The sequence below is a fragment of the Ruditapes philippinarum genome, unplaced genomic scaffold (assembly GCF_026571515.1).
Source record: "Ruditapes philippinarum isolate M1 unplaced genomic scaffold, ASM2657151v2 ctg4381_1_1_1_1, whole genome shotgun sequence".
Classification (NCBI taxonomy): domain Eukaryota; kingdom Metazoa; phylum Mollusca; class Bivalvia; order Venerida; family Veneridae; genus Ruditapes; species Ruditapes philippinarum.
The window spans coordinates 42,521-70,019 of record NW_026860035.1 but is presented as its reverse complement, the minus strand read 5'-3'; the positions used below and the strand labels follow the sequence as shown (position 1 = coordinate 70,019).

Sequence of the window (27,499 nt, the reverse complement as noted above, 5' to 3'; positions counted from 1 at the left end):
GTGTCTAAAACTGTTATTTGCAGTATTTTAAATTTAACATTTACATGTATATGATATGATTGATTATTTTTTTTTGTTGTTGTTTGCTATTGTTTGTAATAGCATTTATATGATATGATTGGTTATGTTTTTGTTGTTGTTTGCTATTGTTTGTAATACACATATATATGAATGTATAAAATTGTTTAACATTTCTCCTATGTTATTTGTAAGTTACATTGTTTGAATTTATGTAAAAGAAATATTCATTTCATTAATATTTCTTTTTCTTGAAGAGGGGAAGTGTTATGTATGCAACATATTACATGTATATAGATTATATCTGACCAGTTGGTATTTCCAATATTGTCATTGTTCTATTTTTAGAACATAAACTACATGTATGTACTAGAACGTTCTTAACTGTTGTGGAAATCTCATGCATTATATTTAGATAGAAATTTCTGGAATGATCTTTATTGTTGAAGTTGCTAGATTATGATTACTGTAGTAAATGGAAGACTATTCTAGAAACTTCTTAGTTAATATATATAAGGAGACATTTTTCATTACTCTTATCTTTAAGTCATCAGTTATCCTTTTTAGTCATCAGTGATCTTTTAAGTCATCAATATATTTGGAGTATTATTTAACTTGGAAATTAAGTGATTTATTGGAGCTTGGATTATTAATTATTCTTGTGGATTTTATTGTGGGAATTTATTCTAAAGTGTTCTTGGATTTAACTTGGATTTAACTGTGCTATTGAAAAAGTATCATTCCAGGATCAGACTAGACATTTGTAATTTTTATTTCGACTTCAGGTATTTGTAAAGATAATTTGTTATTTTATTTTTCTTTAATAATTTTTCTGTAATAAATTTGTTATTGTTACAAGTTTGTTGCTGGCTTTTCTTTCTTGTTACGCCTGGCTCGTAACACATGATTAAAGTAACTGTGTGAATAAATGTTAATTTTTAACAAAAATTTCACAATTTAGCGATTTTTTTCGCAATTTCCATGGTATCGAATCCAACCAAAATTCAGGGAAAAAATTGTAAGCTTTAATTTGAGTGAGATAAGTATGATTGACTGTTGTTTCTAAAAGTAATAATCAGTTTTATCTGTGAGGAATTCATAAATTAACACATATTTTATTCGTTTCAGTGTTCGAGCAAGAGGTATAGCATGTTTGACGCCATGTTTTGGTTCTCGAGATGAAGGTATTGCTGGAATATTGAGAGAAATTGTCACACCACAGGTTACAGCTACTGGTCGACCAAATCAACCAAGACTTATAAAAACACCTGGGGCAACTAGAGGTAAACTTGTTTCCAATTTTCTTATTCAATTTTTGAGCCAGTGTTTGTTTGAATTGTACACATGAGCCATCTCTGGTAGTCTGAATACAAATTTATTCCTCAAAATTTAAGTATATTTATCTCTTTTTTTGCCTTACACAATTACATTCTGGGTGGTTTTTATTAATACATGTTTGTTTTTATTGCAATTTCCAGGGCAAGACACTGTTACTATAGCTGATGAAACCTCACAGAGGTCAGAGGTCACAATAGCTCAACAGACCATAGAGGGTGCCAGCACTGTTGACAGAAGTGCAGAGGGTGGGACTAGACCTAAGGACACGCCCATGCATCATGTGAATCTCACACCCGGAGTCAACCTCAGTATGTGATATAATTATGAATGATTATGTATTTTAGTTAATGTGTCATTTCAACATTTAGTCAAGGGATAAAGAAGAAGAAATGCATAAAATGAGTTTGTTTTATTAATATGTATGTCAAATTTGATGCTTTACGTCTGCCGCTATTTATTTTACATACTCGCGTACCATATTTCTCTTTATGTAGGCCCCCAATGGCTATGTAAAATGTCATCAGGGTGCTTTTATACCACAGCAAATTTTTAAAACTATCACGGTAATCCTTTGGTGTCATGTAAATTATTGATATTGGGAGCCCTTTAAAGGAGACCAACTTGGGTATTTCCATGACAACAATGGCCACCTGCCTGTAAGTTTTCCTTGTTATTATACAGCGTCTGAAATATAGATGAAATAAAAACTATAAATGTTATTTCAATATACAAGTATTTACATTACTTTTTAGCTCGACTTTTCTATGAAAAGGGGAGCTATCCTACTCGCCCCAGCGTCGGCGTCGGCGTTGGCGTCACACCTTGGTTAAGTTTTTCGTACCACCCCACTTTATTTCAGAAGTATTACAAGTATGGCTTTGAAACTTACCATACTTGTTCACCATCATAACCTCCATCTACAGACAAGAGTACATAACTCTGTCAAGGTTTTTGACAGAATTATGGCCCTTTTTTGACTTAGAAAGTGTATTGAGCTTGGTTAAGTTTTTTGTACCACCTCACTTTATTTCAAAACCATTGGAGGTATTGCTTTGAAACTGACCATACTTGTTTACCATCACGACCTTCATCAACAGACAAGAGGACATAACTCTGTCAAGGTTTTTGACAGAATTATGCCCTTTTTGACTTAGAAAATACATTGAATATGGGTAAAAATCCACTTATTGCCTTAACCCTTTGAGATATTGCTTTGAAACTTTTAATGCTATTTCACATCATTACCCCCATCTGTACGCAAGAGAAGGTAACTCTGTCAAGGATTTGTTTTAAAAATTAAGGCCTTTTATCGACTTAGAATCTTGGTTAAGTTTTTAGTACCAGTCCACTTTTTGACTGAACTGTTTGAGATATTAATTTGAAAGTTGGAATACTTGTTTACAATCATGATTCCCAAACATGTCCAGGAGAAGGTAATTCTGTCAAAGATTTTATTTGAATTATGGCCCTTAACTGTCAATGTTTTGTATTACTGCAAAAACTTTTTTTATTGGCAAGCAATAAAAAAGTCGAGCGCGCTGTCTTACGGACAGCTCTTGTTATTACATATATTTCAGATCTGACAAACAGTAAAGGTGTATTCTCAATGTTACGTAGTAGATTGAATGATAGTAAACAGAATGTTAGAAAGGCGGCAGTACAGGCTCTAGAGGCTGCAGTGAGATTCGAAATGCCTAACTTCACAAAAGAGGTTGATAATAGTTTCTTGTTCTGTAATACATTTCCTCAGTTTGGTTTCAACGTTTCTAACTTACCCGATTAGAACTTACCCGATTAGATTTGTAAAATGGACCTGTCCTATTTTGAATTTGGAACTATCAATCGATTTGGGGTGTTTCATTTTCTAAATTCTGATGCATGGAGTAAGTAGGCAACAATAATTAGTTGCAGGAGACTGCAAGGAAATGTGGCTTACAAGGTTACTAATAGAGGATGATGTCAGGTACCCCTTTATGTATTATTAAAGGCTTGTAGGCACCTGTGTAGAACAGGAAACCTTCTGTAAGCTAATTGAATAGCTTCATTTCATGAAAGTATCCATAATCCTATGTCTCTGTAGGAATTCAAACATACTGTACTGAGGGGCAAAAAATTCCAAGCTAGCAACATTAACTATTTGGCCACAACCTGATATTGTAAGCTTAGAGGCACAGTGTTATATAAAATATGTTATTTCTAATGCTTCATTTATTTTGCAGAATTTAGAAGCGCTAACAAAACACTATAGGGATCCAGTGCTGTCTGTAAGGAAGCAGGTGTTTCAATCATTGACAGATTTACTGATGGACAATCCTAAAGATACTATACTGCAGAGGTAATATGTAATTTCCTTTTAAAATTTGCTGTATGAAAAGGCAACATATAGGGGTTACTTTTGTTGGTGACGTGTCTTAAGGCTTGTCCGGAGCATAACTCAGTCTTTATAAGTTGGAATAACTTCAAACTTGGTATGCATGCTTCTTTTAATAACCCGAAATGCAGTCAACAAGAACCAGTACTCTGCACTTCTTTTTAGTTCGACTATTCGATAAGAATAAGTAGAGCTATTGTAGTCACCTGAGCGTCCGCGTCGGCGTAACCACTTATGTTAAAGTTTTTGTAATAGTTCAAATATTTTCAGAGTCAATTGATATATGGCTTTGAAACTTTGCACACTTGTTCACCATCATGACCTCAACTTGTAGACAGGAGGAGGTAACTCTATCAAGCATTTTGATAGAATTATGCCCCTTTTTCGACTTAGAATTTACGTTAAAGTTTTTGTAATAGTTCAAATATTTTCAGAGTCCATTGACATATGGCTTTGAAACTTTGCACACTTGTTCACCATCATGACCTCAACCTGTAGACAGGAGGAGGTAACTCTATCAAGCAATTTGACAGAATTATGCCCCTTTTTCGACTTAGAATTTATGTTAAAGTTTTTGTAATACCTCAAATATTTTCAAAGTCCATTGACATATGGCTTTGAAACTTTGTACACTTGTACACCATCATGATCCCAAACTGTAAACAGGAGGAAGTAACTGTATCAAGCATTTTTTTTACTATCAAGCACTAAGAATAGTCGAGCGTTGCTGTCCTACCGACAGCTCTTGTTTTTTGAGTTATTGCCCTTTGTTAATTTCCATACTTTAATTTTGTCCGGGCCATTTCTCCAAAACTATAAAAGCTATTGACTTGAAACTTCAGAGGATGATAGATTTCATTGAGAAGAAGTGCAGTGCATAAGAACTTGTAATCTGCACTTCTTGATTTTTGAGTTATTGCCCTTTGTTGATTTCTAATTACTTAGTAGGCTTGTCCAGTAAAAAATTTTCATAGTATTTTTATTTTTGATACTATATCAGTTTTATTAATCCTAATGTTACTTATTACAATCAGTTCAAATGCCACTAAATTCAAGGTACATGTACATTGTAAGAGCGGTGTTTATAAATAACCTATATTTAAGAAGGAAATGCCTAAGTGACAGCTATACTGTTCACAAGGCAAAACATCTGACTCACGGAGTTCTAGTTTATATTTAGTTCAACTAAGAATAGGGAGAGCTATTGTACTCACCCAGGTGTTGTTGTCAGTTTAATGCCTTGGGTTTTCCATGCAAGTTGGTATCTCCCAAATTGCAGAAAGGAATGGGTTAAATCTGCACACACATATTTGAGAGCATAATATGTCAATTTTCAAGGCCCATAACTTTAACATTGTTTTTACAGAATTATGGCTCTTTTTTTAATGAGAAATTTATTGTCCAGACTCTTGTTTTACTATCAAGCGCCAAGAATAGTTGAGCATGCACTCGTACTGACAACTCTTCTTGTTTATTTTGTTAGAAAATTAATCAAATATTACACAAGTGAAATACTTATATAAATTCAACAGTGATATATAAAGATAAGATTAAAATAAAATGAATTAATTAATGAATATTTCAGTAATTGGTTACTGGCAGCACTTCCACTCGTAATGGACCGAGAAACAACAGTATCAGAGAAATGTATGGATACTTTAGAAGAAGTATTAATCAGAAACATAGTGGCATACCAAAGGTATATATTGATATGAAATAAGAATTACTGTGACCATTACAGTCTCTACCATCATGACCATGATATGGATTAAATATTCCCAACAGACTAACTCATTTGCACTGTTAATAAGTGAAACAAGAATCTTGAATCAGTCAACATTCACAAGTAAACTCAACAAGTCAGCAATTTAGTTACAATTGTCACACTTTACTTTGACAGGAAACCTATTAAAATGTATTTTGTTACTTTAACTTTATCAGATTGTTAATTGCTGTAATGAAAGAAATACAACAAAATCATAATACAAAGAAAAATTTTACATAATTATGGAATATTTTCATAATATTGAAGGATTGAGCAAATGTATCCTTGTGGCAGAAACTAGTTAACTGAAAATGATCACTCAACTTAAACGTTATTTTCTTTTCCTGTTTGACAAGGGCTTTACTATGTTTTGAGGAAGGATATATTTAAGTACGAGGCAGAATGAAGTATAAAACATATTACCAAAAGAAGCTTACTAGTCTGTGCCACTTTGCAGGAAATTTTACCCAGATATTGAGTCATATTTGAAACATGCTTTTTCTAGCTAATGTTTATTAACTGCATATATAATTGTATTTTAGGTCAAAGTCTGACCGCCATCAACTAGCGTGGGACCTACTTCATATAATAGCACTGCCTGAAAATGTTGATAAAAGGTTTGTATGTTGTTAGAACAGTAAAAAATTAAACACTATATCAATGTTGATAAGATAATTATGATGAAAACTTTTATCAGTGTTGTGTTCATTTTTTGACCAAAATAAAAAGTATAGAGCTATATCTAATGAAACATTCATGTATATAGAAAATATACAAACAGTAATAATGTGTTGTTTCAATTATCTTATGGTTGATTTTCAAAAGATTTTTAACTTGTCTGCTATTTAACCTACATGAATATTGTATGTAAAGAGAGAAAAAAAATCTGACCAAAATAGCCTAGGCTACTTTTTAACCATTTAGCAATGATTTTATGCTTGTGCAATTTGCTCCCAATGAAATAAACTTTTTTTTTTCCTACAGGTATTTTTTAAGTTTTCTTTTTCAAAATTGTAAACTAAATGGCTTTATACTCCTTAAAGCAGCACACCTCCAGATGAGCCAAAATATTTCAAGAAAATCAATTTTGAGGAAAATGTACTAAAGTTTTAAGAAAGGTAAAAAGCATTCAAGATCCAAGTTATATTCTTTATGTTATATGCAGTTAAAGACTGATTTTGCAGTATTTTATCACAATGTTCTACTGTGTTACTAACACAGTAAGGGCTGTTTTTGCATAATGATGACAACTTTTTGGTAATTTTCTTTGATTGTAAGTGCCGATTGCAATATGTAAATTGCTTTATTTGTTCACCTCACAATATTTTACTTATAAATACATTTCCAAAATGTTCATGAAAATTAATATGAATCAGGAGGTGTGCTGCTTTAAAGTACTGAACATTTTCAAATACCATTGTTTCATGGGCCAATTTATTTGTATAATTTAATGAAATACTTTGTTTACAACAGGTGATCATCATGTACTAAAACTGTTGTTTTATTTAACAGGAGATATCTACAGAAAGCATGTAGACATTGGTCAAGACAGGGTAAAATCAAGTCTGCACTTATGCAGGCTCTTAAAACTCACATAGGAACATGTAATAATGCTGTAAGTTGTTTTTATTTGTTATCTTTGGCAAGACATAGACTACATAGCAAATTGTTAATATTAACAGAACCGTTTAACAATAATTAGTAAGTGGTTTGTGAAAACAAAAATTGTAAATTTATCAGTTCAAGGATGATGCATTATTGTTTATATTTTTATACATGTTTACCTACATATCATTATAGAATTTGCAAAAGTATTACCATGACTCACTGACCAAGTTACAACCACCAAAGTCAAGGTTGCACAGGTCAAATGTTAAAAAGACATTTCCTGCTCCATAATATACAGACCATTGGGAAGATTTTAAAATAACTTCGCACAAACGATCGCCATCATGACATATTGTGTAGAACTCAATGGTCGAGGTCAAATGTTCTGGTTCATAACTTTTTGAGTGGGTAGATTTTGAAAATTACTTGGACCAAAAGAGCAGCCTCATGACATAACATGCTTATGTTGTTTTACCTCAAAGGTTAAGGTTAATAAAAGGTTAAGATAAAACACATTCATGTCTGCTGCAGTAGGGGATAGGACTGTTCTTCATACTGTTTTGTTAACATAAAAAATTTTTTTTTAGTTGTAATTTTAGATATTTTAAGTAATATCTTCTCTGTGTTATTAACAGGCTGGATGGATGTTGCTAGCCGAGGTAGCTCCAGCAGCTCCTGAGATAACTCATGGTTTCCTTCTAGAGTATTGGCAGAATGAGGGATCACAAGGTTTATTATATCAACTTCTTAACATCAAACATTAGTGCTTGATACTTACCTTAAAGTAATTTTATAGTATTGAAATGATGGTATCTTGTTAGTTCTTTCTTCTGAAATTTACATAATTATTTCATATAAAATATCAGAAAATATCCATATAAAATTCTTGTCCATTTTTCAATACTTTGGTTTAAACATTTATTTAAGCTCGATTGTAAAACAAGTTCTTGCAACTTATATTAATTACTTTTGAGTCTGCTTCCTGGAACCAACCAATACTGGTGGCATATGAAGAAACATGGTTGTGACCCAGTAGGGCTTGAACCCATGATCTCTGGGTTGAGAGGCAGCCACCTTAACCACTAGGCCCCTGCTCCCCTTTCAATACTTTGGAACTTGTTTACAACAATAGTGTCTTAAGAATGAGCATGCAGAAAATCCTTTTAGTGTATTTACTATATTTCTAGAGAAATGTTATGAGACTATGAATCGAGTATTGACTGTAATGAAGTATGTTGCCAAACACATGTCTACACAAGAGAGGGATATACTGATTACAGACCTCAATGACAGGCTGATGAAGTTTGAGTCACCACCTGACCTTATCTCAGTCTCTATTAGCACTTTATCAAAGGTTTGTTAATTGATTAATTCTGAAGTTTTACTTTTGTAACAGATAGATATGAACAGTTTTAGATGTTACAGCCTTACAGGCCTTGTTATATTGATATTAGTCTGGTTGAGATGGTTGAAGCCAAATAGATAGACCCTCACTGCTAAATTGTTTATTTAATTCCTGCTAATGATGTTGAATTATATAAGGATAGAGATCAATTGATTTGTTTTTGTATTACAGATGTACACGTGTATATGTATTTCAATTTCTAACTTATTCAACCAAAAAAGCTTTGGCAGTGGAGCATGAATTGTTTTGGTATGACTATTTGAAGAAAAGTTTCATCTTACCCAGATCCTTAACATTTGAAGTAATTCACTTGAAATTCAAACATCTATGGATCATAGCTGTAGGTTACTTATGTTAGTTTTGATATATGTCATATAGATAAGATATAAATACCCTAGTGCATTGCATCAATATTTAAATTGCATAGTCTTATTTGGTTATTTAAAATTGGCCTCTTCCTTTGACTCATTTTGTTATGAAATGCATTATTCTACTTCAGCTATGTACTGAGCAAGCGAAGGCGTTGAAAAAGCCGTCATTGGAGACTGAGTGGTCGTGGCAACTACTAACAACTTGTGATAAATATCTATCTAGTGTTGTACTGGAAGGACATGATGGTATATATCATTTATATCAGCATTCTAAATGGAAAAATATAAAAATTATTATTAAGATATACATTCTGAATTAAATTAAAAATCATTATTGAGTGGGATTCCTAGTATATAGCCTGACTTAAGGTAAAAGCATATAAACAATTTCATTTTAGGTCGTTTTTGCACATTAAAAATGATTATTCTGGGAAAATGATTTTGAGCTTTTGCACACAAATAATTGGGACGGACGTACATCAAACAATGTAAAAGATCTTGAAAAAATATTAACTGTTCAATCCAAAAGTAGTGGAGTCTCTTTAAATTTGATGCTTAAAATATTTCTCAGATTATAGGTCAATCTAGGCAAGATCACTTATATTGTTACAAATTAATTTATTTTTTTCTAGTTCAATTTTAAAAGGAAACAAAATTGAATTAATAAGAAGTTGAACTGCATATTGTTTTCTTGCTATAACTATCAATTTAATATAATTATCAGTATAATCAGGTCTTATTGGGTGCCTTGTTAAAGTACTGTAAAACTGCTATGTCTCAAACTTCTATTAGTCCATTTTCTCGATGTTTTGAAGTAAAATTAAAGTCCTGATTACTTTCCCTAAATATTCTTTATTAAAGTCTATAAGCTGTAAGCTGGTATAGCTTTTGCTCTTTCCATATGTTACACCTTTTGTAATACACTTGTAAATGTAGACGGCCTGTCTTTAACTTGAGACCATCCGTGAGTCAAAGTTGCAATGTGTCGAAGTTTTTAGTGCAAGTCTCTTCAACTTTGACTTACCGAACTTACCAAAGTTCTAGTGAACTTGATAATAACTATAATTTAATTTGATAATAATTGAAGTGATATAACGCCTGTGTTTTATTGTATCATATTTTGAGGTTTGAAATTGCTGTATAATGATGGTTTATCTTAGTGATATATTTACAGGTGTTGTGAATGATGAGGACAAGGTTGTGAGTCATCTGTTTACATTAGGTGAGGTGGTGCAGCTGTTTCCAGGGAAGGTTCCTAAAAGAGTAAACTTGTTAGTACAGAGTATGATAGCTGCCCCTTGTATAACCTCACCTCCAGCTAGCCAACCACACATTCATACTGGTAATGATTCTAGAATGTTTAGTTCTCTCATAACTGTGATTTTTAGCTCGACTATTTGATAAGAATAAGTAGAGCTATTGTAGTCACCCGAGCGTCGGCGTAACCACTTATGTTAAAGTTTTTGTAATAAGTCAAATATTTTCAAAGTCCATTGACATATGGCTTTGAAACTTTGCACACTTGTTCACCATCATGACCCCAACCTGTAGGCAGGAGGAGGTAACTCTATCAAGCATTTTGACAGAATATTGCCCCTTTTTCGACTCAGAATTTACGTTAAAGTTTTTGTAATAGTTCAAATATTTTCAAAGTCCATCTACCAATAAACATTAAAACATTACAGTTATAAACTTGAAATACATGTAATGTCTACAGTGGTACAAGTTCAAATGAAAAGAAAACAAGATTAGTTGGTTGAGATTCAATGGCTGTCCTGGTAGATTTCATAGAATATGCTGTCTATAAAAATACTGTTCAAAGTTATATTTAATTCTTATTAATTATACCACTAGTCAAACAAGTCTCCCTAGGTACTTGTAAATCCTTATAAAGTGATAAGTTTAGAAAGAAGCACACTGAATTTGATGATTGATTATCTGGCAAACAGCTTCACTTTTATCATTTAGCTTTTTGTCAATAAGTTTTAAATGCTGATGTCAGATTTTACAAACATGCCGACTGATTTGTGTTGATAAAAAAAAATACATAAAAACTAAATTTTGTATCCTGTTCATTTTAACTTTGATAAAAATTTTGCAATGTTATCGGTAAGTCTTTTCCTGTGTCTAGATATTGTCACTAGTATGCAGGGTGCAAAAGAAAAAATCTTGTTAGATTTGTCAGTTTATCAAGTAAATGTTTCATAGACAGTGACAAAGATTGCCAAATGTTGGCAATTGATGAGAGAGATATTATTGAAGGATATATTACCTTATCTGAATTATATTATCTATATACAATTAGATCAGTCAAGTCAAGGAGAAGAAGACTCAAGAGATTCCCAGGGTAGCTCACAGCAGGCGTCACAGCCACTTACACAATTCAGGGGTTGTGTCATGTCTAACAGAATCAGAGCTTTTGCATTTGTTACTCTAGGTAAATATGTATACAGCATTTACAAGTGAAAGGCTATTAACTTTAGAACCCGTTTCCCACTCAAAATTAAAGTAATTATCTGTGTTGCTCAAATGCTTATAAGAAGAAGTCTTTAAAAATAGTTTGTCACAGAGTGAAATATGCAAAGTGTAAGATTTAAAAATTGTCATTTAAATATTGTTAGAACCATAAAATAAAAAATATGTGTATCCAATGATGTTTTTAGAGTCCATATACTATGCTCAAATTTGAAAATATTAATAATTGCTACACAGTCTGTTTATAAATATATGATAATTTATAAACATGTTTTGACTTTACACAAAGTATTATTATGTTTAAAATTCTACACACTATAGGTGATCACAATATGAATATGTAGCATCATTTAAAAAAATGGCAGGTTTTTTTTTTATGGAAAAGACCAACTTTACTTGACCTGCAATAGGGAACTGAGCTTCATATACATAGTTTATTTATTCTTTTGTTCAAACAAGACATATTCAGTAAGAATTCCATAGATTTCAGTAAATTTCTGTGATTAAAATATTTTACTTTAGGATGAGCATAGTGTATCTTTAATATTTGATTTAGTAAAATCATTTATTAATGTAATGTTTTCCTGGACCACACCAATTTTAAATTTTTAGAAATTTTATGAAATTTTTTACCATACTATTTATTTTTGCAGGGAAGTTATGTTTGCAAAATGAAGAATTGGCAAAGAAATGTATAGCTGCATTAGCTAGGGAACTAGAGATATCTAAAGATCCTGCTATAAGAAACAATGTTGTGATTATAATGTCAGATCTATGTGTCAGGTATTTAATGCTTGTAGTTTAATAGCAAAGTGCTGGCCAAAGTTGTTGTTGTTGTCCTGTAGCATCCTTGCTTGATTATATTTTGATAATTTTAAATATATATCAGAAGTTTTCGCTCTTCCTGCTTGGTCAAATATATCTGTTTGGTCCCACTATAAGGCTGCAATAACAAAAATATAGTATAATTCTTTATTACATACCAATTGATAGATCTTCATCAAATTTAGCATGTTGAATACATAGGTAACTCTCTAAATAAAATTTCTTAACATTCATGAAACAATAACTTAATTTTGATTATTATACCAAACTTGATTTATTTACTATATAGCCTTTTGTGATATCAAAGGGTAACAATTTGTAATGTCACATGACAGCATGACTTCAGCCCACTGACATTACCAAACAGCCCCTGTCCTCTGACCCAGTACCTACCGGGTATTAGGTCTTATGCTTAAAATGTGTATCTTGAATATTGATTTGGTTAGTATAATGAAATATATATCACAACACACTTCAGCCCTTGGAGAATGCCTAGGGTTGACATTTTACACCTTGTTGTTGGGGAAAACATTTTATTAATGTTAAGCCCAGTGGGAAATTAAAACTGGCAAGTTTTGGTAAATTGCATTTTCATTTTGGATAATCGTGAGACCCTTTAACATATTTTAATATAACATGGCTGCTGTCACTTTATGAAGAAATCTCACTTTTTTGTGTAAAAAAGGAAGTTTGTTGTATTTATAAATTTGTTATAAATGTTCATGACAGTCTAGGGTTATTTTTTCAAACAACAGTTTATATAGGGCCATATAACCTGTCAAAAATCTTCATAACTAATGATATAAAGTGACATTTGATTTTAGGTACACAACTACTGCGAATGCTTATATATCAAACATTGCATCATGTTTGAAGGATCCGTCACAACTTGTTCGTAAGCAGACTCTAACAGTGATAACTCGTCTGTTACAAGAAGATTATATTAAATGGAAAGGCGCTCTCTTCTATAGATTTATATCTACACTCCTAGACACGTGTGATGAAATTAAAGCTTTTGGTATGAAATAAACTTCATCTACTTGATATTTCTTTTTTCAATAAGTCAAAAATAGTACTAAGCTGGAACAAATTAAATATGTTCTACAGTGGTTTCTTAATCATTTCTTAACTAAATTAATTTTAAAATTTGGTTGTTTTACTAATGTCAGCTTAAGTGTTTTAAATTATATTGTTAATGTGCGGATGATAGTCCATTTATGATTTTCTTCTTCAAGTATTCATTTGGAACATAACACATGCCTTTACAGTCATAAATGTAGGCCACTGACTAAAATTTGTAACTCTAGCATGTATTTCTAATGAATTGCATCATTAAAAATAAATGTTTTGCTGGAAAAGTTGAAACATCAAGCATGTAAAGTATTGTAATTGTAAGCCCCAGATCACAACCCATAACTTTAGCATAAAATGTTGCTGAATTATTAAATTTTATACATGTGTCTTGCCTTACAGCCATGCACAGTATGAAGTCTGTCTCAGTAAATAAGCAAGTTGTCTGCTCTTGTAAAGATCATAGATTTGTTAATTTCTTTTTGAAAGAAGATATGATCATGAGATATTTCTGATTAATGTATTGTTAAATATCATTTATCATGCAGTAGTTAATGTATCAGGCATCAGTTAAAATGACATCACAGTTTGTTTCTCTCTATTTCAGCGGAGTTTTGTCTTCTACATATGTTGATACAGCGAAACCCAAACATGTTCTTTCAACATTTTGTGGAATGTCTGTTCCATTTTAATGATTACAAGAAGCACACAAGTTAGTTAAGCGTTACGGTTTACTCACTTTTACAATACTACTACACATTTATCATATTTATTATGTTTGGTAATACAGGTAACTAAATGTTAATTGGATAAATGACAAAATCTACATTATTTATGATAAAGTAATTGTAATAAGATACTATGTTTTTTATGAGGGATTTTGATGCCCTTACCACTTAGGGCTCATGGGCTTGTAGATCTGCATTGTCTATCACTCTGTCTGTAAACTGACAAAATGGTAGAGTGTTGGGGAATCCATATCTTTATGGACACATTTCTTGACCAATACACTGTCATGTATATCTTGTACTGAAATATTGTAAAGGAATTTTTATTAAATATTTGTAGAATACATTTGAGCCGCGTCATGACAAAACCAACATAGTGCGTGTGCGACCAGCATGGATCCAGACCAGCCTGCGCATCAACGCAGTCTGATCAGGATCTATGTTGTTCGCTTACGAACCCTATTACAAGTAGGGAAACTGATAGCGGACAGCATGGATCCTGATCAGACTGCGCGGAAGCGCAGGCTGGTCTGGATCCATGCGTGTCGCAAACGCACTATGTTGGTTTGTCGTGGCACGGCTCATTTATGGAATGTTATGTTTAATAAAACACATTAGGATACGTGTTGTGACGTTAATACAAGATGGTACAATTACTAATTTTACTATCAGATACTGATGTTGTTGAATTTGTTAAGAATAATTTTAGCAATGATGACATTATAATGAAAAAGTTGATTTTTGTTTTTGTTAAATTTGATTCTATTTTTTGGTTACAGTTTATAACAAATTTACACAGTCAAACAAGGATCGTGAGATGTTTTCATGAATGGAGAAAAGAATAAAGAGTAAGTAAAACATATCACCACAGCTCTGTATGTAATATTATAATATTCTTATACACAGTTTTCTAAGTATGAGCCTGGTATTGCAGATACATTACTACTCATACAGCATTGTAGATACAGTATCACATGTGCAGTTTTTGTGTCGCCTTGAAAATGCGACATATAGGGATTACTTTTGTCGGCGTTGTCGGCGTCGGCGTCCCCTTAAGCTTGTCCAGAGCATAACTCAGTCACTTTAAGTTGGATTGACTTCAAACTTGTTATGCATGCTTCTTTCAATAGCACGAAGTGCAGTGCACAAGGACCGGTACTCTGCACTTTTTAATTTTTGAGTTATTGCCCTTTGTAAATTTTCATACTTTAATTTTGTCAGGACCATTTCTCTTCAACTATAAAAGCTATGGACATGAAACTTCATATGATGATAGATCTCATTAAGAAGAAGTGCAGTGCACAAGAATCGGTACTTTGCATTTCCTAATTTTTGAGTTATTTCCCTTTGTTAATTTTCATACTTTATTTTTGTCGGGGCCATTTCTCCTAATGTATAACAGCTATGGACTTGAAACTTCATAGGATGATAGATCTCATTAAGAAGAAGTGCAGTGCACAGTAACAGGTACTCTGCATTTCTTATTTTTTGAGTTATTGCCCTTTGTTAATTTTCATTCTTTATTTTAACCAGGTCATTTCTCCTCAAGTATGAAAGCTATAGACATGAAACTTCTAAGGATGATAGACTCATTAAAAAAAAAGTGCAGTGTGCAAGAACCGGTACTCTGCATTTCTAATTTTTGAGTTATTATCCTTTATATATTTTCATATTTTATTTTTGTCCAGGCCATTTCTCATAAATTATAAAAGATATGGACTTGAAACTTCATAGAATGATAGATCTTATTGATAAGATGTGCAATGCATAGAAACTGCTGCTCTGCACTTATTATTTTTTGAGCTAATGCCCTTTGTTAGTTTTCGTATTTCATTTTTGTCCTGGCCATTTCTCCTAAACTATATTGTTCACAAGGCGACACATCCGACTCGCGGAGTTCTAGTTACAGATACAGTTTTGTCCGTTGCTGCCGCAGATTCAAATTCCTCCAGAGACTTTGGATTCTCTCATGTGAAGAACCTTTCCTGTAAGCTTGTGTAACATCGATGTTTCTACTCTGGTGCCTGTTTGTGCCTGAAATAATGCATGGAGCGGCACCTGAGGTCTTCCTCCACCAGATATAACAAAATAAAATTAGAAACTATAAAAGAATCACTTCTTTTAATATGAGCATGTAAATCTCAATATGTTTAACAAAAGTTGATATTTGCCTTTTTTTGCACCTTGTTATGTTTAACATTATTGTTGAAGTATTATGAAAAGGGTAGATTCTTGAAGAGTAATGAAAGAAAGATTGGTGAAAATTGTTCTTGGGAGATAACGAGAACTGTTACTTCTTGTACAATTCTCTATTGTTATTAATTATAATTTAATTCTAAACTATCAATTTATGACCCCGTTGAACCAAGAAAGTATAACAAGACTGAAATATAGGGTTGGGCAAATATTTATAGAATCAAAAGTGATTAGCATTTCCCACAATTAGAGAGCAAGGCCTGATGCTGTTGGTAGCTCACTTTTTGTAACTTTGTCATTGAAATCTTTTTAAGGATGTCTTTTGTTGTTGAAACCACTTGTCCCTCACCACTGTGGGTTGGAATCCCAACAGGGATTTATGATAATTTAATGTCAGAAAGCTTTTCAGCTAGCTTAAGGAATGTAGGATATTCTACTTGGGTGCCTATTAGTGCCTGATTTAATGCCTGGAGGGGCTTCCTCCACCAGTAAAACTGTCAAGTTGCCACAATTATGATCTTTCATTGTGATAAGACATAAAATAAAACCCAACCAAAAAAACAATAAAACAAAAAAAAAACAAAAAAAAACATTCTAACTTTAAAACGAACTTCCATATTCAAAGTAGGGCAAAACCCAACTGAAATTCTTCAGGATAAGTGTTCAATTAAATCGAAAGTTTTAGCTTTATAAGATAGTGGATTTGTTTTGTAAATTTTAGAAAGAGGATGACTTTATACAAGTTCCTACTTGAGAACATGACCGATAACCACAGGTTCCAGCTTAAAACTAAACTTACACAGGAGGTAAGTTATTTAAAAAAAAAAGTTTGAAATTTGTCTTGTATTGTTTATATAAAGGATATTTGTTTAGTTCAGTGTACGATCGGAAAATATTTCACCGAGTGAGCACCAAAAGGTATATTTCATGAGTGGCGCAGCCACAAGTGAAATATGAAATTTTGGTGTTCACAAGGTGACATATATTTCAGTCTTACACTAAACTAAACAAATTTTCTTTTTATTATATGCAAAGAAACATTTAGCTTTAACCTAATACTGAATGAAAAGCGCGCCAAATAATAATACAACATGAAGTCATTTACGACATCACGTCATTAAGTTGGTACCCAGTACTATGCACGCTGGTATTTCACTGAAACAATGTAAGGGGCTTAAATTCAAAACAGTGAAATTATCAAATTGATTATTTCACCGTTTAAAACAGTGAAATTACCAGTTTTATATCACTGATATATTTCTACAAACCACCGAAAAGCATGTAATAAACATGTATATTCACTGGTGATTGTGAAACAAGTTCATGATTCCTTCTGATAATCAGGCAAGTGATGTCATATGGGGAAACATAGTCATGAATCGTAGGTGTAGAGGCAAACACCTTAACCATTAGACCACCTCACTTTCTTTTATGTCTGTGACTCCATCTACTGATTGGTTCATTATAAGCACATATTAATTACATACTCTTTAAGTAGTAGAATTCCGTTGGTGAAAAATGAGGTTTAAATTTGGACTGAAATTGTTAAATTGTATTTAAATCAACCAAGTGCAGAGTTTTATGTTATATGCAGATTTCACATGTTTAATGACTGACTGATCAGCAGCAAAATGTAAGTGCCAAACAAACTGAACAGATTGTTTTGTGTAATAAAGTGTGGTCATCAACATTTTTAAGTGCTTATAGCAATAAAGACATAGTTTTCCTTGCACAACACAATTTGTCTATTTTGTGGTTCCTGCCACCTTTTCCCTAAAAGCACTGACATGTGGTGTGGTAAATCGAGTGGCAATGTATATTTGAGCCGAGCCATGACAAAACCAACTTAATGCGTTTGCGACCACCATGGATCCAGACCAGGCTGCGCATCCGCACAGTCTGATCAGGATCCATGCTGTTCACTTATAAACCCTATAATAAGTAGAGAAACTGATAGCCAAAAGCATGGATCCTGATCAGACTGCGCGAATGTGCAGGCTGGTCTGAATCCATGCTGGTCGCAAACCCATTTGGTTTTGAACATGGCGCGGCTCATTTGATGTATTTCTGTATCAAGATACATGTCGTATATTTTGTAATACAGATTCTGGGAGAGACAGTAGATGATATTCTACCTATAAATGATGAGACTAAGGATGTTCTGAAAGATGCTCTAGCTATACTTAGCTGCAAGGTAAATCAGTTCTTATAAAATGTATATGTTGCTAGCTGTTCTAAAAATAAATCTTTAGAACTACAAATGTCTTTGGAATTTTAAGTGAAGGTCACTTTTTTAGACCAACAATTGTGGCATGACTGAATCACAACTCTCTATGAACTTACTCTTTGTAATAGTTGTACAGGCATGGTCAATCTTCAACACTATTGAAGACATTCACATGAAACTTTAAACATGTCTAAAGAATTATCATTGGTCATTATTCATGTCCCATAACTCTTGCATGTATTTTTACTGAATTATTGCCCATTGTGAACATCAAAAAAAAAAGAATTGCATGAAACTTCACACATGTTTGGAATTATGACTGATCAAATTCTATAAGTCTGAAATGTATTTTGATTAAATTGTGGTTCTTTGTGAACTTGGAAAATTTATGGTGAAAGTTTATTATCCAAGGTCGCTCTACAAAACTACTGAAGGTAGTTGACTTTAACACAGTTTAATGAAATGAAAATTTTAACGGTATAGCAATTTATAGAACGTATTTTTATCTTGGTCTAACAATTCCTAGAAAATGCATGTACTTTTATTTGGTTTATCATTTCTTAGAAATTACTTATATTTGGTTTATCATTTCTTAGAAAATACTTTCATTTGATTTAAACTAATTTGTAGAACTATTCCTGGAAACTTCTTTTATTTTATTGGCATGATTTATTTTTAGCTCGACTATTCGATAAGAATAAGTAGAGCTATTGCAGTCACCCGAGCGTCGGCGTCGGCGTAACCACTTATGTTAAAGTTTTTGTAATAGTTCAAATATTTTCAAAGTCCATTGACATATGGCTTTGAAACTTTGCACACTTGTTCACCATCATGACCCCAACCTGTAGACAGGAGGAGGTAACTCTATCAAACATTTTGACAGAATTATGCCCCTTTTTCGACTTAGAATTTACGTTAAAGTTTTTGTAATAGTTCAAATATTTTCAAAGTCCATTGACATATGGCTTTGAAACTTTGCACACTTGTTCACCATCATGACCCCAACCTGTAGACAGGAGGAGGTAACTCTATCAAGCATTTTGACAGAATTATGCCCCTTTTTCGACTTAGAATTTACGTTAAAGTTTTTGTAATAGTTCAAATATTTTCAAAGTCCATTGACATATGGCTTTGAAACTTTGCACACTTGTTCACCATCATAACCCCAACCTGTAGACAGGAGGAGGTAACTCTATCAAGCATTTTGACAGAATTATGCCCCTTTTTCGACTTAGAATTTACGTTAAAGTTTTTGTAATAGTTCAAATATTTTCAAAGTCCATTGACATATGGCTTTAAAACTTTGCACACTTGTTCACCATCATGACCCCAACCTGTAGACAGGAGGAGGTAACTCTATCAAGCATTTTGACAGAATTATGCCCCTTTTTCGACTTAGAATTTACGTTAAAGTTTTTGTAATAGTTCAAATATTTTCAAAGTCCATTGACATATGGCTTTGAAACTTTGCACACTTGTTCAACATCATGACCCCAATCTGTAAACAGTAGGAGGTAACTCTATCAAGCATTTTGACAGAATTAAGCCCCTTTTTCGACTTAGAATTTACGTTAAAGTTTTTGTAATAGTTCAAATATTTTCAAAGTCCATTGACATATGGCTTTGAAACTTTGCACACTTGTTCACCATCATGACCCCAACCTGTAAACAGGAGGAGGTAACTGTATCAAGCATTTTTTTTACTATCAAGCACTAAGAATAGTCGAGCGTTGCTGTCCTACCGACAGCTCTTGTTGTAGCATAGGTTAGCCACACTATTGTTGTCTCTCCTTATAAAGTGGGCTGAAAAGTTGTCGGATATGACAATCAATGATAATAAAAGTTTATATTTGAGAATTCATTGTATTAGATGTGAATATTTCATTAACCTGTTGTTTTTTGGGTTTTTTCTGAAAGAAAATACCAGTCTTGAGATTGTTGAATATAACTGGGCAGGTGTGAATAATTTCTTATATGCCCATGTCCTACATTTCTCTAAAGATTTTCAAATAAACTGTTACAGGACAGTTCAGAGTTGTTATTAAGTGCCCTGGCACATATTGTAGGGTTTGTGATTTAGTAAATCCATATTTTGTTGTTGTTACATGAATAAGTACATGTAGTTGAGAAAATTCTTCTGTGCACAGTCCTCGGACATTTCTGAAGGGATTAACATATAATTATAGGCAGAAAATTTTGGTTTGTGATGAAAAAACCTGTCATTTGTTATACCTGGTATATGAAATTAGACAGATCAATAACGTTGGTTTTGAAATACTTGGAAAATACCTAGGCAATTTGTAGACATCAATGGTTATTCCTTCCTGCTTTGATAAATGATATATACTCCACTATCTCTTTCAGTGGTTATCACATCCTTGCAAACATGCTATATATGAGCCGCATCACGACAAAACCAACATAATGGGTTTGCGACCAGCATGGATCCAGACCAGGATCCATGCTGTTCCCTTACAAGCCTTATAACAAGTAGAGAAACTGATAGCGAACAGCATGGTTCCTGATCAGACTGCGGGGATGCGACTGCGCGGATGCGCCGACTGCGGATGCGCAGGCTGGTCTGGATCCATGCTGGTCGCAAACCCATTATGTTAGTTTTGTTGTGACGCTGCTCAAATGTATCTTCAGTACACTTTTATTTCATTCATTTGACACTGAAAAGAATTACCTTTATTTATAAGAGTAACCTTTATTTCCAGGAGATAAAATTAACCTCCCTGAGGAAGCTGACAAATGAGAAAGTTGTCGGTGACAGTGAGGAAATGGCTGAGGCTGTAGCAGCAACAGCTAAGAAGACAATTATGACCAAGGTTCGGTAACTTACTATATTCATCTTTATATCATTTGTTTGATCTTAAAAATTCCCTTACTGGTACCTCATTTTATCTTAAATATTCCCTTACTGGTACCTCATTTTATCTTAAATATTCCCTTACTGGTACCTCATTTATCTTAAATATTCCCTTACTGGTACCTCATTTATCTTAAAAATTACCTTACTAGTACCTCAAAGGGTTTGATTCATAATTCATAATGTTGAATTTTATTTTGTTAGGAAGTTTTAATGACAATAAGTTGTTTAAACCTTATATTGAACTACAGTGATTCTACGCTTATTCAGACTTGAGCTTTTGATTCATTCCCAGAAGAAACTTCAGTATTTCACCCTAAAAAAACTTTTGGTAAATATTATACAGTAAAAATGTCACTAAAATTTAACAAATTTTAAAAATTTAAAGCTTACAAATTAGTTTTCTGTAATATTTCTACAATGTATGTCTTTTGAAGTAATTTTATTTGATTTATAGGTTTTGAAAAATGATGTTGTAGAAAACATAGTGCCTGTAGTGATTTCTCTGAAACATAAGGTAAGTCATTCATTATATAGAAGGCAAATTTTACAGTTATACTTAAAGGGCATCCACTCAGATTTTTTGACATACCAGGACTGGAAGTGTTTTTGAGATATCTGTTCTATTTGATGTGTATGTGACCAGTAACAATGTTCGGACATTTTGCTGTGATGACACATGGAGCTCATGAAGTCCTGTTAAAAAATTGTGACCTTTTTAGTCTGTGATACCATTGAAACTAAATTTCTGATGGTGAATATCTAACATAAATATAAGGAGTATAAACATGTATTATATATAGAATGAAAATAAAAGTATGGGACATTATTATATACAGTATGTATGTTTAAAATGTGAAACTTATTTAATGGCATACTTACAGTTAGAGGAGAAGAGATCTCCACTACAGAAGGACTTGTTGTTATATCTACGGGAACTTATGAAGGACTACAAGAAGGAAGTTAAAGGTAAACATATCTCTACTCTCAAAAATATTAAATTTTATATCCCATTATTTTATGCAGCAGATTATCTTACTAATATACATACTATTATCCTGTTACATCTTCAAACGGGGCGTCCGTGGCCAAGTGGCTTCAAACCACTTGCCCCTAACCGCTGTGGGTTCGAAGACAGACAGGGACTTTGGATTCCTTCATGTGAGGAAGCTATCCAGCTAGCTTATGGAACTTCGGTAGTTCTACTCAGGTGCCCGTTCATGCCTGAAATAATGTACGGAAGGGCACCTGAGGTCTTCTCCACCAATAAAGCTGGAATTCAAATGATATTACATCAAAGTGTTATTACATAGAGGATATTTGTTTGTTTTGCATGTAAAATTGAAATATAATTTCACTGAGTGAAAATATAATAGCTGGTGTTCACGAATGAAATATATTTCAATCTTATATGTAAAACAAATAAATTTTCTTTTTATTTCATGCTTTTTAAGTGATTTTAAGTATTTTTTTACTGGTTTTGCTGCGTAAAGTCACGCATTCTCCTTTGTGACGTCATCACATCATGACGTCACATAATCAATTTTGAAATATAGGTCTGTTAAATTTCTTTAATTTTGTTACGTTTTTAACATGATGTATGATGACATCGATTTTCTTTTCCTAAAGAAGCAAAATTTACACACGACGGCATTAATTTCTGCCTGTTATTTCATTTAGTTATGATTTTCTTTTCATCCGCATTCAGATATAGTCCGGCTACAGTGAAAATTATATTTTATAAATTTCACTAGTGGTTTATCAGAATATAATCATCTGATATATTACAATAAAACACTGGAAAGCATGAAATAAACTAGTATAATATCGTTTTTATTAAATGGCTTTATTACATTCCTGTGCCGCGGTTTATGTGATCAGATAAAAGTAATTATTTTTTATAAATATTACAGAGGTACTGTCTGCAGATAGAAGATTAGCTACAGAGATAGAGTTTGACTTAAGAAAGTTATCAGAGGAGGAAGAACAAGGACAGAATGAAAGAAATACTCCGACTGTCTTACCAGTAAGCTTTACATTCATGTCACAAATATTTATTTCTAACAAATTGATTGTTTTATCGTTCATTACCACTTAATTTATATAAGGGGAAAGGTGGCCTAGTGGTTAAGTTGTCTGCCTCTCAACCCAGAGATCATGGGTTGTTCTTCCTGGGGTCACGACCATCTTTCCTCATATGACACCAGTGCTGGTTGGTTCCAGGAAGCAGACTCAAATGATTGATATAAGTTGCAAGAACTTGTTTCGCAATAGGGCTTAAATAAATACCCAGTGTATGTTTCAACCAATTTATATAATGGTTTTGTCCTGATCTGCAATTATAGTTTGAGTATACAACATTAACAGTACACAGCCTTAACAGATTTTAGATTTGCAGGTATCACATTGTAATATTTAGAATCAAAACATTATTATATACCTTATGTTTTAAGATATTATCAATATAATTGAAGAAGGAACCTAAAATATTTTACACATGTATATGTCTTGTTTATGAATTGTTGAACATAAATAGGCATAAAGATTTTTGACAGGTTATATGGTTATATAACGAATTTATAATACAGCAAACTTCCTGTTTTAGAAAAAAAAAGATTTGTTCATAAATTGACAGCAGCTGTGTATATAAAACTACAAATGTATATAAACGTCATAATTATCCAATGAAAAGCGATGTTACAAATGTGAAGTTTTATAATAGATTTTTATATCTTTATGTGGGATATAAATGCCCTATCAGAATGTAATATATAGTGTTATAAACTATGTTTGAGTTAAAAGCCATGTTTATTATCATTCCAGGCTTCCCCTACAGTAAGACCTGGTATGAGTCCAAGGCCGGGATTCCAGTCACCTCAACGTAATGCAGGAGCTTCTCCTGGACCTCATGTGTCACCAAGAACTCCAGCGTTGAAGTCTGCTAGTAGACTTACCCCTGCCAGACCAGTTGGAAGTCCCAAAACACCAGCTTTAAAGACTGCAGTGGCATCACCTAGACCAAGTACCTCTAAAGGTACTCCACCTATAGTACGAATAGGACCAGACAGAAATACACCTGCCAGGTAAATATTTTATATGTAATGTTCGGGTGCTGGTTTATATTATGGTGGCTATTGGAATGCTATTTGGTTCATATTTAAACTTTGGTCCATACCATATTGTTTGTTATACACCTTTAAAAAAGTTTTTTTTTTTTTTGTTAATTGATAATACATGCAAAATACTGAGGATAAAGAATAAAAATGAGTTTCCATATATTATTTTATAACAGTTAATATGTTTAGTTTAAAAAGATTGATTGGGATAAAAGCTTGAAGCTTACTTTCAAACATTCATGATTCCTTTTTATGCCCCCACAATGTGGGAGCATATAGCGTTGCACTTGTCCGTCCGTCCGTCCGTCAGTCAGTCCGTCCGTACGTCCCGAAATCTTGTGAACGCAACTCCTCTTAAACCGGATGGCAGATTTTGCTTAAACTTACAGGGATGAACAACCTTAATGTGTCGATGGTAGTAAAGGAAGGAATTTTTGCTGCTACCAAATTTAACAGAATTATGGCCCTTTGTTGATTTTTTCACTAGATACTATGTAGAAATTTTGTGAACGCAACTCCTCTTAAATTGGATGGCAGATTTTGATTAAACTTACAGGGATGAACAACCTTAATGTGTAGATGGTAGTAAAGGAAGGAATTTTCGCTGTGACCAAATTTTACAGAATTATGGCCCTTTGTTGATTTTTTCACTAGATACTATGTAGAAATTTTGTGAACGCAACTCCTCTTAAACCGGATGGCAGATTTTGCTTAAACTTACAGGGATGAACAACCTTAATGTGTAGATGGCAGTAAAGGAAGGAATTTTCGCTGCGACCAAATTTTACAGAATTATGGCCCTTTGTTGATTTTTTCACTATATACTATGTAGAAATTTTGTGAACGCAACTCCTCTTAAACCGGATGGCAGATTTTGCTTAAACTTACAGGGATGAACAACCTTAAGGTGTAGATGGTAGTAAAGGAAGGAATTTTTGCTGCGACCAAATTTTACAGAATTATGGCCCTTTGTTGATTTTTTCACTTTATACTATGTAGAAATTTTGTGAACGCAACTCCTCTTAAACCGGATGGCAGATTTTGCTTAAACTTCCAGGGATGAACAACCTTAATGTGTAGATGGTAGTAAAGGAAGGAATTTTTGCTGCGACCAAATTTTACAGAATTATGGCCCTTTGTTGATTTTTTCACTTTATACTATGTAGAAATTTTGTGAACGCAACTCCTCTTAAACCAAATGGCAGATTTTGCTTAAACTTCCAGGGATTTACAACCTTAATGTGTAGATCGTAGTAAAGGAAGGATATTTTGCTGCGACCAAATTTAACAGAATTATGGCCGTTTGTTGATTTTTAGTTTTCAACTTGTGGCACATGTAGTCCAAAAAATATTTGACCTAGAGTCATAAGATTGACAGAACAGTGGCGTGTGGGGGCATCAGTGTCCTATGGACACATTTCTAGTTATGGAACTCAACTGCACTGGTTAAGGAAAGACCAAGGGAAAATAAGGTCATAATCCTAGGTTGAGGAAAGACAATGAGGAAACCCCAGTAGAACTCAAACCCATAACTTCTGGTTGAGAGGCAGACATTTCTTTTCCATTTCTGAGGTTCATCCATGTTTGGACACTGATTAAAATTTTATGTGCAACTATCAATAAAACTTGAAAACATTTATTAAAAAATATTTGCTTGTAACTTCTTCTTCATGTCTTTGAGGTCAATGCCTGTGTGGTAATTTGGTCCTTGTGATTATTTGGGAGATCGTTAAATTGTTATCTTCATGCATGAAAGTACATGTGATTAACTATAAAGAGGATTGTTATAGATATGTTATTGTTACATTAGTCAACAGTCTATTAATATTTGTGGCTGAAAACATATAATATATATATAAATTTTATATACATGTATTTCAGACGCACACCACTTGCAACTATAGCAGTGTTGAATTCTATGAGACATACACCTAGTGCAGGTGATGCTGTTGTTAAGGTGAGTACTTGTGACTGAATATAAAACATTGTCAGTACTTCAGTTGTAATATACAGGTTGGTCATAAACATCTTACACTGGCTGACGGTACAGATCGGATTATCGAGCTTGAGGCGGCAGAAATGAGGCTCTGCCGAGTTTCTGCTAAACAGTTTCTCGAGAGCTAGATATTCCCGTCTTTACCGACAGCCGGTGTTTGATTCTTTTTCTTGCATATTACATATCAATTATTTGCAGATCAGAAGTAAAGAAAACTGATATTTTCATAACGCACTTTTTTCTTATGCTAGATATGCAAATTAGTACATGTTCTGATTACAGGTGTGGCAACAAGTACATGTACAAATGTATACTGTATAAACACAAATATTTTGAGCATCATCAAACAAGTTTTAAAAGGTTTAATTTTTAACCCAAACAGAATAAATGATCAGTAAAACGTATTGGCTGCATTTTGGAACATTTCAAAAGATTTTTTTTAAAGTTTAAAGTTTATATGCATTAGTAGGCTGGAGGAAAAAAATTATGACTGACATATTTATTTCTGTAAATGAAAATTTTTCTTGTTTCTGTTTTGCAGAATACACCAATTAAACCTACAGAAGAAACAAAGGATGCTGGTTCTCCTAAATCGGGAAAAACTCCTAGTAAAAATATGCGCTCGCGACGGGCCATTAGTACCCCGTCGGCTTACCATATTAATATAACATTTGACGAGGAAGCAAATATGACGTTCTTGCCACCATCTCCTATAGCAGAGACCAGTTCTGATCATTTGTTGTTTGACTCTGATGCTAGTATGTAGGGTTGTACTGGGTTCAAGCAATATGTTACATGTATATAATTATATTTATGTATGTTATAACAGTATGGTACTGCAATTTCTTCCCAGGCAATATAATGTCACTTTATTTTCCTTGACAGTATGGTATTGCAATATGTTTCATACTAAAGGATTAAGGTGAATCTTTTGAAATCTCACAGGCAATAGTCAATGTCATTAGTGCAGAGCCAGACCAGTGTGCACAAGAAATAAGACCAAACCAGACCCAACACATACTTTGCTTCATTAATAGTTATTATACAGTTATTGACTAGTGTGCCATTGAATATGATGTGATATTCACCGGCAGATGACATATTGACCAAGACGATA

General features: G+C 33.0%; 1 protein-coding gene across 1 annotated transcript; it reads left to right on the top strand.

Moving 5' to 3' along the window:
- Window positions 1-1,146: 1,146 nt before the first annotated feature.
- LOC132758653 (condensin-2 complex subunit D3-L-like) lies at window positions 1,147-27,499 on the top strand (the record flags this gene model as incomplete). Its single annotated transcript, XM_060750342.1, is given in 25 exon segments — window positions 1,147-1,301; window positions 1,497-1,664; window positions 2,934-3,067; window positions 3,576-3,691; window positions 5,313-5,426; window positions 6,035-6,109; window positions 7,005-7,107; window positions 7,736-7,829; window positions 8,288-8,454; window positions 9,005-9,122; window positions 10,051-10,218; window positions 11,182-11,313; window positions 12,005-12,134; window positions 13,001-13,194; window positions 13,855-13,959; window positions 14,755-14,827; window positions 16,893-16,977; window positions 18,276-18,365; window positions 21,119-21,229; window positions 21,728-21,787; window positions 22,155-22,239; window positions 23,184-23,296; window positions 24,094-24,353; window positions 26,268-26,343; window positions 26,924-27,499. Coding segments are annotated over 25 exon segments (3,151 nt in total), but the record flags the coding sequence as incomplete, so codon positions are not given.